This window comes from Schistocerca piceifrons, chromosome 1 (assembly GCF_021461385.2).
Source record: "Schistocerca piceifrons isolate TAMUIC-IGC-003096 chromosome 1, iqSchPice1.1, whole genome shotgun sequence".
Taxonomy (NCBI): domain Eukaryota; kingdom Metazoa; phylum Arthropoda; class Insecta; order Orthoptera; family Acrididae; genus Schistocerca; species Schistocerca piceifrons.
This window is the reverse complement of record NC_060138.1, coordinates 284,779,354-284,792,103: the sequence shown is the minus strand read 5'-3', so window position 1 is coordinate 284,792,103 and position 12,750 is coordinate 284,779,354. Positions and strand designations below refer to the sequence as shown.

The window sequence follows — 12,750 nt, the reverse complement described above, 5'->3', positions numbered from 1 at the left end:
TTCAGCTGTACAGGCTTTGTGATTCTTTTTTATACCTGTTATTGTTGGTCTGTGATTTTTTTTAAACAAATGTTGTATCGTGTTATTTCGATTTGTACAATTTATACAATTGTGATTTGCGGATGTTATTTTAGTTTATCTCGCCAAACTCTGAGCTTTCTCGTAGTTTTCCTTGTAGCATCAGTAATTATTACTCAGAATTTGCACGATTCTGTTTCTGAGGTTTATATCTTCGTGCCATGACAACGTGTATTTTCTAATTGTTCACCATTTTCAAATCGTGTTTGTGTAGCATCTTGTACCATTCTGACACTGTACAATATACCGAGCGACCAGCAATATTTTTCAAGCTCGGGAGCCTCCTTCAATACATTGGACAAACCGTCAATACTGCTCTCTGAGGTCAATATTATTGCGCAATGCTCTTTACTGCACAACAAATATTCAGCAATTGAGAGACTCTTTAGGTCTTCCTATGGCATCATTAGCCAAAGCCAACGTGTGGTATCTAACATTCTTGTTTATCCCATAACGAAGCCTCGATTATTTATATGCAAACTGGGGTGGGGGGGGGAATGGATGTGAGGCAATAATAACGCTATTGTAGCATTAATAGTTGATCTTTTATTGTTTCCCTTTTAATCACAAACGGTTTGTTAGGGCCTTTCTAAGATTCTCGTAATCAGCTTTCTGGGGTAAACATGCCATGATGATGCTGGGAAAAAAAAGAAGAAGAAACTATTAATTTGGTGGTAGAGTTCGTGCTTTACGTTGAAAAAAATTTGTAGAACTATCGCTTCCAAGATTCTAAAACCGTGAGAAGGTACAGGCAACCCGATGGCTACTCAAAGAAACAAGCATCAGTCAATAAAAGAGCAACACCGGCATTCCTTACATCTTCAAGTTCTCCGCAAGTCACACCACCGCCATTGAAGGACTACACGAAGCGAGAGAACCGTCGGAAGACTGAAAGACGCTAGGTAGAAGGAGTGACAATATCACTGCTGGAGACTACAACAATGGGAGCAAGCAATGTTCATGGACGAGTCGCGATTTGGCCTGCGATCACCTGAGGGTAGAATGGCAGTCTGGAGAAGACCTGTGGAAATGTATTAGCTTGCACATTTTCATCCAGGATGCTTTTTATGAATGGTTCTCTGACTGTGTGCGCAGGCATCAGTATGACGGATTTGTCGTTGTGCAACACTGAAGCCTTACAATAAGCACATCAGTACGTGGAGGAAATCCTCTTGGGGCATGTTATGCAAGTGGCCCATACCACCAGCTCACGGGAAAAGGGGAAAAAAATGTCAGGTGCTTTTCTTTCAGGAAAACGATCTGAAAATCGCTATTAAGCAGGTTTTTAATGGGATTGAAATGAACTGTTTTATGGCTTCTTACAAGTCGCCATTCGTCTTCCAGAATATTGAAAACACTCCTTGCCGGTCGCCCTAAAAAAGATCGTATGAGCGCACTTCCCATTATGCTCTTTGCACCATTTCCTGGCGATAGCTTTATGCTAAGGTACGATGATAAACGTTCATTTGTTAACGAGAATTATGCAAGAGTTATTTGATGAGGCGGGGGACTCATGCTATTGGACCACTCGACAAACTGCTTTAAATCATATTAAGCATACCAGCTGAGAAGGGCCTGCTAGCAGTATTCAGTGACCATACACGGCCTCTTGGAGGCCCTCCTGAGAGAATGAGAGAAGATTCCACAAGATGACATCAGGCATTAATCACAAGCAAGTCTGAAGGGTTGGAAGCCTCACGGTGCAAGAGAATGTCATACACGCTTCTGAAGATGCGAGGAGAGCTCAGTGAATTGTAGAAATCCAAAATAATTTTTAGTACCTAAATGGGACCATACCACAACATTCTGTCATATCAAGTTCGAAATATCAGCATTATACACTAGACAGCGCCACAACATACTAAAAAGATGCCTCTTCCCACAAGATGCATTTCAAATCCACCACGCTTAGAGCTAAACCGAGCAACCCTGCCTCAAACACTACACATTTACATCATGAGCCAAAGCACACAAACGGTACCGTACATTTCGGTTGTACTAACGGAGGAAAGGATCATGCTAGGAATATTCATTTTGATGGAGTTTCAAACTGCAAGAAGGAAATTAACCAAACACAGGTATACTGTGATTGCAGAAATACAGATGTATGGGATCTGTACGGGAGACAGCGAAGGTGTTCAAGAGTGGACAAGAAGATCGATAAATTACTGGCAATTCTCCAGAGTTCATACGGGAAATATTGCTAGGAACACTTTATGCGTTTTCGCGCAACTTCAGACATTTTTGAAAGTGGGCAGTTTAAGTAGCAATTTTTTTTAAAAGTGAGATAAATCCGGTATTCATGGGCGGATCAGGAAGAATATTCGACAAGACGTTCGCCTTGACTAGTAACATAATACTTACTACAGATAACCACTATGTTCTTTACGACGTTTTTCTCATGTTTCCTTCACCACTGCTCGAAGACTACGAGTAGTATCACACAGTCCTTTTTACACACTTACTTTAACATTGTACTGCAATTTATCTCACGTTTCGTACAGGTAATAAAACTTTTCTACAAATTTATTTACAGGAAGTGAAGTCTAAATACGTTGACTACCAATTGACGTCTATATTGATGTAAAAAAATTAATTTTCGTTTATAAAACAGATTCAACTTCCCACGAGTCCCACCTGTGAAAATTGTGTGTCCCATCCCTGAAGCCGTGAGATGTAATATTATAAGCTAATAAAACCGTAACATTTACTGACACATCAGCATGTGGATTTCTACCTTATAAGTGGGAACTCAGTGTGTTGTTGTCACCCACATCAAAGTTCAGATGATTAGCAACTCACTTTGCAACCTTCGGATTTTAAACGACGGTAAGAGCTATTCATATGATCACTAATGTTTATATACTTTTTGTTAAATTAGTTTTCGATTGTTCGAAACATTGTGCAACTGTCCTAACCGTGACAATGGAATTCCCCAGCACGAATTAGACTACTGTCCATTGCGTGAATACACAATTTGCTCATTCACATCCTTTCCCAAAATAGATATTTGAAAAAAAGTGGCCGTTGGGATAATATAAACAAAATAACTATACGTAACTTACTAATAAGTGTTTCCATTTGCTGATTGCTTATCTGCGCGTCGCTGATAGTGTTCCTTACATGATTAATTATTTCACCAACAAGAAATCCTTCCTGCAGGAAGATAGTTATAGAAATTTAATTATAAAATAACGCACTGAATGTCACAAATTAACAGTTTCACAACACTACAACGTAACATGTCAAACGTCATGATTACTTTAAATGGAAATTAGGAATACCTGGTCACATATGCTATTTGTATTCTCGTAAATTAAAAAGGACAGTGCAGGTCCACTGAACATCACACACACTTGTGTACTCATTGCACTTTTAACTTAAATATAGAACTTTCCTTCTACTCAAACACACCAACTACTAAACTGTAAACATGCGCTATCGAAGTCGATACGCAATAATATCTTAGAATGAAATCACAGGTTGATGGCAGGTTTCCTGTAAAACTCAATTAAATTCTGTTCGCGTAAAATAAACAATACATGTGATGAAATATTTGCTCATTATACAATACTGAAATTTATTATAAAATAGGTGTCCTAATTACTGAACAGGACTTAAATAATTAATACTTGGTCATTATGAGCTACTCTCTCACTTACATTTTGATAAGAAATCGCTTCGTAATCTAAAAATAGTGACAATAAAGCAGTAACATTGTCGCCAGCACAAATCTAGATAATAATTACTGGCTAGAAGAACGCGACCTCTTTTTTTTTTTTTTTTTTTTTTTTTTTTTTAAGAGTTGACTATCGATTTTCTGGTCGAGCTATCGCAATTACACAGTTGAATGTATATCGCGAAGTGATTTTATCAGATCTGAGGACGGGGGAGAAGTAAAGAAAGCAAATGTAATTATAGACACATTAAAATTGTGTGTTTGTAACAAAGAGACTAGTATAGTTTACATTTGATGTTCTGGTTTAATTTAATTCATGCATTGTACTCAAGCTAATAATTTTGTGCTAGTTTGTATGAGAAAAACTACGTTTGCCGTAGTTAAGAATAGATTTCTACGGAACAGTGAGAGCACGAAGAGTTAAAATCAGGAAATTTGTCTGCTTTCTGTATTGTGACGTATTACAAATCTCTGCTTTCAGTAAGGTGTTCGATACAGACTGATTTTCGTATTGTGTATAAATACAAAATTAATATTTTTCGTGTCAGTACATGGTCATCAGTAAATTAGAACCTAATCGGTAATTATAATGCCGCTTGTAAAATTGCCGTGGAAAAGTAACACAGTCGTACGACAGGAAAAATGGAACTTTTCAGATTCGGTAATGGTAGTGCATAGAGTGTGCGACGAGTTGTTTTCATCTCTCCACCAGAGTAGCGCTGAGGGTTGTAATGATACACAACTTCCATTAAAATGAACGTTAATTAATAGTAAGTGGCTTAGTAAAATTTCTCCTGGTCGATAATAAGTCACATTTTTATGTTGGATAAGAAATTAAATGTCGTGTCAACGATACTTCTGATCATTATATGAAGTTTCAGTTGTCTTATTTCAGCTGTGCTGTAACCGAGACAGTCATCATGCAGCTGTGGCAGTTGTGACATGTGTAGTTACGACAACTGAGTGTATTTTTTTTTCGTTTGTAAAATGTGACTACAGTATTATTTCCAATCTCCAGTAACTTTGCAGATATTTTCACCTGAGTCCAGGGTTGATTTCTTCATTTGAGAGCTTACAGTACTCGGTAAGGGTCTCCAGCTTGTCCACTTTCTATTTGTCTTGCATCAAGCACATCCACCCTGTAAAACATGTTGGGAAACATAGAAGGCTATCAAAGATTTAAAAAAAGTGATAGGCTTGTACTATGATGGACAGCTTAAAAGGCCCATATGCACTAATTGCATTCTTTTGAAAATGATCTAAAATAAATATTGTACTTATTGTTTATGTTCCATTTGATGTTTATTTGACTTCATGCCCAGGACAGATGGTGTTCATTAATACTTTGTTTATTTTTGTAGATCAGAAATCAAACCCACATATACTTCGACACATTTATTTAGTTAGCTTGCAGTCGGAATTAACAGCTCTAAAGAAAAAATGAAGAATAAACGTCCAACTCTCAAAATCAGTTACTTTTCCTAGGAATAAACAATGCACTTCATTGGATGTCTCTTGCTCCCACAGAGCTTCCCCCTTAAGGTGTGGAGCACGTGGGATGCAGGGGAACTTGAATTAGACTTGTACACCTCTTGTATGTGGTCCATTACACATATATGTGTGTTTGTATAATCAAGGCCAAAAGTATGAAATGTATGTGTGTAAAATTTATTTTTGAAATGTTATTCCCATATGTTAAGAGTTATATTGCTATATACTTAAAACCATACAACAGTTGTTCTGTTAAATTTTATCGCAAATTATTTGACTTGTACTATATCATTATGTACCCCTGTACAGTGCATGATTCACAGGACCAATAAATATACAATACAATACTTGTATGGATGACAGGTTGTTGTCGGTACAAGCACAGGTATGGCTGTTTGTTCTGTAGTCCTCTGGCATCTTAGCATTGTCTCTTCAGTTCAACTGGGTGTAGGGTCGCCTGTCCCTCAGTCATCCTGAACTGGAGGAGTGCATTTGTGCATCGACAATGGTAAGAGCCATGGTGGTTTCACTCTTTCAGTGGACGCCCTGACTTTGCAAGATGTCTAGTTTGGGCATCACATCGCAGTGTGTGGCAGGGCCCAGTATAAGGAGCTAGTGTGGAATCCATCCGCAACATGATGTGTGAGCAGTCTGCCAACATTTTCTGCTTAAAGACTGTGGATGTTCACCGTGGTGGGATACTGATGGCCCACTCATCCTAACCACATAGTCACGAATGCACTGTACCATGAGTGGTAGCTCCGTTTGTGTGGTAGTGGTGTCGTCGTGAGATAGTCTACCGGAATTCTTAACGGCTCTCTGTAAACCATCTCTACCATTAAAGGTGCCTATATCCACCTTATACACAGTCCCTTAAACATAGAAGTACTAGTGGTAATACCTCTGGCCAACTCATGGTGACATATGAGGGCCACCTTCAGTGTTCTATGCCACCTTTGCACCATTCCATTGCTCGCCAGGTGATAACTGGCTGTGTGGTGATGCTGGATTCCACACAGTCTAGCCAGCTCAATGAATAGATTAGATTCGAATTGTTGACCCTCATCTGTCTTAATATGTAAGGGCTTCCAAAGCAAGCTAACCAATATGCAACAAATGCCTTTGCTATTGTCTTGGCTGCTACATCTGTCCCTGGTATAACCTCTGCTCATCCTGTGGATCTATCCACTGCCATGAACATGTGTTTTTAACCCTCAGAGGGTGGAAATGGACCCACGATGTCAAGGTCACCAATTATGTAGGTCAGAAATCAAACCCACATACACTTCAAGATGTTTAATTAGTTAGCTTGCAGTCAGAAGTAACAGCTCTAAACGAAAATATACAATTTCTGCAATTTTCATTGCACCACAGCTCATTCTTCTGCCATTTAGGCCCTAACTTTCACCAGCTAACAGAAAATTGTGTTAATTAACTGGTGATTTGCGCTCCTCAGACATGATAGAACCATTGTGTGGCAGTTTCTTCAGTTCCATAAATATTCACCAGACTGCATTGCCGATTTTAAAATGTTGCCACATAGGTATTATCGGAAAAAGAATATGTACAGTAGTGTGGAACTTAATTGGGACAAGAAGCTTAAACTTTAACCATGCACATTTACTTTATCTATAATACAGTTAGTAGCTTACTAAATATTAGTAACTAATATGTCCTCCTTTTACTTTAATGAGCTTCTCAATATGTTGTGGCATAGATTTGACCAGGTTAGAGCAAATGTTTCATAGTTCTTTCTCGTGAAACCACATTTACTAACGTGCATTATTTTGTTGAACAGTCCATTTTACCAAGGCAGTTTTTCACAATACTCCACTAATTCTCAGTATGATTTAAGTCTAGTGAATTACTTGATCACTGAAGCCCATTAATGTTGTTCTCTTCCATGAACATCTTGACTACTTTAGAAGTGTGCCACAAGTCAGATCACGTTGAAATGTCCCTCCACCTTAAAAGGTCTGTAGGAATGGCATAAACCTGCACATAAGGATTTACACACAATTGGTTGAATTCATCATGCCATCAATGGGAACTAGTGCCACTTGGCAGTGGAGAAACCCCAAAACATTTTTTAGGGAGGGTAATTTACAGTCTGTTCAAGGTGCTCTGCTCTCACTGCCTCTTAGGTGCTTTGCACGACAGTGTTTGCTGTGTAACCTTGAGCAATAAAGTGTGACTCCTCATGGAAAATTACATGTTTCCAGTCATTGGAAGTCCAAGGTTTTTACATTTTGGCCCAATGCCATCTGTTTTCTGCGTCAACGGAAGCGTCCGATTCCGCCCGTCTACTTTGACCCATGACATAAGGGTATAGATGTTTGCTGTGTCATTACGGCGCAGAGTTTATGAGTTGGTTGTGTTTTTTAGATGTCATCTTGTTGTGTTTGATTGCACCCTAAGCGTGTGTGTGTGTGTGTGTGTGTGTGTGTGTGTGTGTGTGTGTGTGTGTGTGTTTGTTTTCCCATGGCTGCCTCGTTAGTTTGAATTTTTAGAGGGAGATGTTATTGTCTTAATTATAGGTATTTCGTGTTTGTTGCTGTGTGTATGTAGTGACAACATAGGTGCCATATTGGAGACCCTTACAATAGCCATTTCCACCATATTGGTGAAGTCATGAGTCAAAGCAGATGGGTGGAATCGGACACTTCCATAGTCCCTTTTTTCTTGATGGCAGGTGTTAACAACTGCTTCTCATGTCTTTCGTGCATTCCACTCACGATCAAGAAGCGTATACTGCACTGTTGAGTCAATTTCCATCCCAGTAGCCAATAAATCTCTCTGAATGTTCTTTCTAGTCTTGTTTGGATGAATGCTACTGTTTCCAAGTAGAATTTTGTCAGTTCTGAGGGTGCTGTTTTGTTTTTGTCCACATCTGCCTTTCTCTTTAGAGACAGTGAGGCAGTGTCACTAGGCTATATGCCCTAATAAGTCCTGAAACACTATATTTTTCCTCACCAACTACAGACGCAACGTGACATATAATCATAGATACGTGTTCATGAAGAGCAACTATTTTTGTCTGCTTGTTAGACGAATTGTCTATTTTAACAAAAACACATAGTTCTCCTGTTGAGAAGGCGCAAATAACACATGCTGTTACAACTCAACTCAATGGAATCTACAGTTGTTGTTCAGGGCCAAGGCAACAATAGTCTGTCAAGAGTCAAGCGACTGCATGGATACAAATGGTCACAGCTAACCAGCTTTAATTCCTTATTAAAGATAGGTTGTCCCAATTAATTTGCATATTACTGTATATCAGTCGTAAGTCACGATGTTTACGATTTTGGGAAATTACAGTGGGATAGTGACCACCTCTGAAAGTTTGTTAGGCTGGAAGGTATTATTTGCTTGTGAGTTGCCATAGCCAGTGAATGTCTACACAAAACAAATGTAGTGGTGATACAGTGGTTTGTAGTGTAGCCTAAGCTTTGTGTCTTATTTAATGCATTTTGCATATCAACGTACTGATCATTATAGAATTTAGTATTGATTGTAAATTCAGAAAATCTACATTGAGGATCCACATGTTATGTTGTTGTAGATTGCAGTCAACCGGATACAGTTCATAGCATATTTATTAATAGAGTTATTCCTTGTTGATCTAAGGAATGAATTGTACTAGGCCCCAACAACTTTCCCCGAGACTGGGTGTTTGTGTTGTCCTCATCATAGCATCATCATCAGCAGCAGCATAATTCGTTATAGTGGCTAGATTGGATTTTATAAAAACTGGACTGTGTAAAATTGGGACTTTGTATGTGTGCTGCTGACTGCGCAGTTGAGCGCCCCACAAACCAAACATCATCATCATCCAACAACTTTTAGTAGTGGAAGGACATAGCTGTTGAACTATTCTACAGATTTAAAAGAAGGAAATAATACAGAGGCTAATCACTATTCCCCTCATGTTTCTAATTTGTCCTTTCAGTGTCATAATAATGGAATGTAATAAGAGAAATGAATTTAGCTTCATCATGCTCCACTGCAAAGCTCTTGAGTAACAGCTAGTCACAACTCTTATGTTTTATGATATCTGCAATTTCAGCACTCTGAACACACGTTGGGATTTTCTCATATGAGAACTTAGTATATGCATCCAGTTAGTTATGACAAACTGAGCGAGCTGACACTGTGGTTAGCACACTGGAGGATTGCCATTCAAACTCATGTCGGGCCATCCTGATTTAGGTTTTCCGTAATGTCCCAAAATTGCTTCAGGCATATGCTGGGATGGTTCCCTTGAAAAGACGTGGCCGATTTCCTTACCCATCCTTCACAAATCCAAGCTTGGGCCTTATCTTTAATGATGGGGAATTAAGTGCTAATCCCTCCCAGTTGTGACAAACTTCCTGCTAATAATCATTTGTCACAACATTAATCATAAATGGTATTTTGATGCAACAGCTACGAACATTGTATATTTGGCATATTGTTTCAAAAAAGAGTAAGGGTTGGAGATTCCTAAAGACGATCAACAAAGCCACTGACTGCTTATTTTTTATCTTGGAAAATGTTTTTCATGAACCTGTCATTAGGTTCTAAGATATCCACTTCAACACTAGCAAGCTCTTTCACGTTAATGAGTGTTGTTTCTGTTTATAAGGTTATTGTATATTTTGCACCAACAGTAACGGGCATTCAATTGGAGTGATATACTAATGGCATATTACTATCAGTGGCAAGTACTCACGATTTTGTTTATACCAATGAAGAATTTGGCAAAAGTTATGTATTGGACCCGCCTTCCTTTTTTTTTTTTTTTTTTTTTTTAGTATGGTGTGGACATAAACATTAGACTTTGCTGTTGATCAGTTTGTTACACAACCAAATTTTCTGCTTTCACATTTGTCAGTGTTGTCAACTCTCAACCAATTTGTGGGATAACGGAAGAGTCCGATTCCAACCCTCTGCTTTGATCAGTGACATCACCAATATGGCGGAAACGACCATTCACAACAACTCCCATACTGCTCCTATGACGTCATCACATAAACATGACAACAAACATGAAAACAAATCGAAAAACCACCAAACAGATATTCCTCCAAAAATATACTGAAACTAACGAGACAAGCGGGGGTTTTTGGGTGGGAACAAGCTTAAGATAAACACAAGACACTACACTAAACGACAAAAAACACTAAAATAACAAGACCCCACAACCTTCCCAAATTCCACTACACACAAAATCCACTGGAATCGATCACTTTCCTTGACCTATATAGGTCAACAGCAACTACCAATACCACACTATAAATCTCAAAACTTTCACCACTACCAAACTTAATCCTAAAAAAAAAAAAAAAAAAACTAGAAAATCAAAATTGAAATCGAGCACTTCCCTTGACCTGTTATCCTTACGACATCTCCACATATAGCGGTCCCTCATCCGAGATGCCGGAACTCTAGTGAGCCTCATTTTTTCGCGACACACTGAACACTTCGCGACTTCAGCCAACAGGCCAAATAGCTGAAGAAATTTTATTAGAGACAACACACACGCACTGTCTCCCATCATCGCCGACAACCGAAAACGACCTTGTCAGTCATATCCATACCTATCAAAGACATAAAGCAATTTACCAAAATTCACATACAACGAACAGAAAAAAACTACAACAACATCGACATAACAAAACCAAAATTTTTAACTCACTAAAAAATATTCCGCTGTAAGCACAGTCTCCACCGATACCACACACATGCAATGCTACCACACAAATGAACCCCATGCACCACATAAAACGCTACCCATAAACAACACCAGAGACAACCACCGATCGCAACAATATGCCACCTATAAACATGCCACACATGCAAACTAAACCAAAAACATCACCTAATACACAACACATAAACACACCACCAGAGAGCACCACCGATCACATCAAAATGACACCTTCAAACATGCCACTGTCACAAACTAAACTCCGCCCCATTGTGACGTCACACACCACAACAGCCTCACGTCACAGGTCAAAGCCAATGGGTGGAATCGGACGCTTCCATCCTAACCTAGATCTCGGGATGTGCTACAGATAAGTATTTCACTACAATCAACAGCTCACTGGGGTCCAGCACTTTAACTAAGAATTTCATGTAGTATTCCAAAGCAGAAATTCCCCATCTGTTTTCAAGTAGAGTGGTCAAATACATTGTTAATCGCGATATGCCATTTTGTTGAAAATCCAATCATTTGTTTTAACAAAATTTAGTTGCCTAAATTACAACTCAAATGTGTTTCTGTGAAACCGTAAAAGTGATAATGTATTATTTTACAAGCTTACTGCTGTTTGTGAGTATTGTAGCACAATGAAGTAAACTCTTAAAATGTTAAGTAAATAAATGTCATGTTGCTTTGCCTGACACACACATTAAAGTAATGACCTTTGCATGGATTTTAGTTTTATTACTGTTTGTTTGAGCAGCTTCTATTTACTCTCTTACACCAAGAAAATCTTACGATAACTTTTAGGAATCAAACATAGGATTTCCTTTTCAGTAGAACGCGTCATTAACCAGTTGACAGTGGAGATTATGAGGCAATTGAATAAGACTTAAAGGAAGTTATAAGCATGAAATACCTTGTGAAAGATGGAAATTGGAGGTTGATTGATGTATGTGAGCTAAGAGAGATTTTTTTTTAATGGCTAACAGTAGGCGTACACATTTTACAACTATTCCAGGACTAAGAAACTAAATAGTTCAGAATAAAATACTTATAAATTTTGGCTGTTTATTTATCCAAAATGAGATCTGTTTTATACAGTGTAGGTCACCATGCATATCCAAACTCTTTATAGCCATGGACGAAGCCAGTTCCAGAATTGTCTTAAGTTTCTCAGTCACACTTTCTTCATTTTTCCAGTTGATTAAAATTTTGAACCCTTTTCTGTTTTTGAAAAGGGAAATAGCAACAGATAACAAATCTTGTGTAAAATGGATGATGCGAAATTGAGTCTTTAATTTCAGTAAGAAACTGAGAATTCATTTCCCGTCAATGAGCTGTAGCCTTTGTTCATGGAGGTCTGGAATTGTTGTTGTTGTGGTCTTCAGTCCAAAGACTGGTTTGACGCAGCTCTCCATGCCACTCTATCCTGTGCAAGCTTCTTCACCTCCAAGTAACTACTGCAACCTACATCCTTCTGAACGTCCTTTGTGTATTCATCTCTTGGTCTTCCTTTATGATTTTTACCCTCCACACTGCCCTCCAATGCTAAATTGGTGATCCCTTGATGCCTCAGAATATGTCCTACCTACCGATCCCTTCTTCTAGTCAAGTTGTTCCACAAATTCCTCTTCTCCCCAATTCTATTCAGTACCTTCTCATTAGTTACGTGATCTGTCTCTGACAGAATAAAAATGTCATGAGCAAACATCAAAGTTATTTCTTGTCTATAGATTTTAATTCCTACTCCAAAGTTTTCTTCTGCTTCCTTTACTGCTTGCTCAATATCCAGATTGAATAACATCGGGGATAG

The 12,750-nt window shown here is 38.5% G+C and overlaps 2 protein-coding genes across 2 annotated transcripts in view; one reads left to right on the top strand and one right to left on the bottom strand.

The window, feature by feature from the left end:
• The window catches only part of LOC124788551 (BRISC complex subunit FAM175B-like), a 134,192-nt gene extending 130,673 nt beyond the window's left edge, over positions 1-3,519 (bottom strand). The window contains exons 1-2 of the mRNA XM_047255825.1: positions 3,363-3,519; positions 3,144-3,234 (exon numbers count right to left, since the gene is read on the bottom strand). Of these exons, the coding sequence (XP_047111781.1) occupies positions 3,144-3,234; positions 3,363-3,446 (175 nt within the window). The 5' untranslated portion in view covers positions 3,447-3,519. The remainder of the gene's footprint in view (positions 1-3,143; positions 3,235-3,362) is intronic.
• Positions 3,520-4,084: 565 nt separating this feature from the next.
• The window catches only part of LOC124733083 (protein abrupt), a 139,186-nt gene continuing 130,520 nt past the window's right edge, over positions 4,085-12,750 (top strand). Inside the window, exon 1 of the mRNA XM_047248523.1 lies at positions 4,085-4,527. The gene's annotated coding sequence lies outside the window, so the exon portion shown is untranslated. The remainder of the gene's footprint in view (positions 4,528-12,750) is intronic.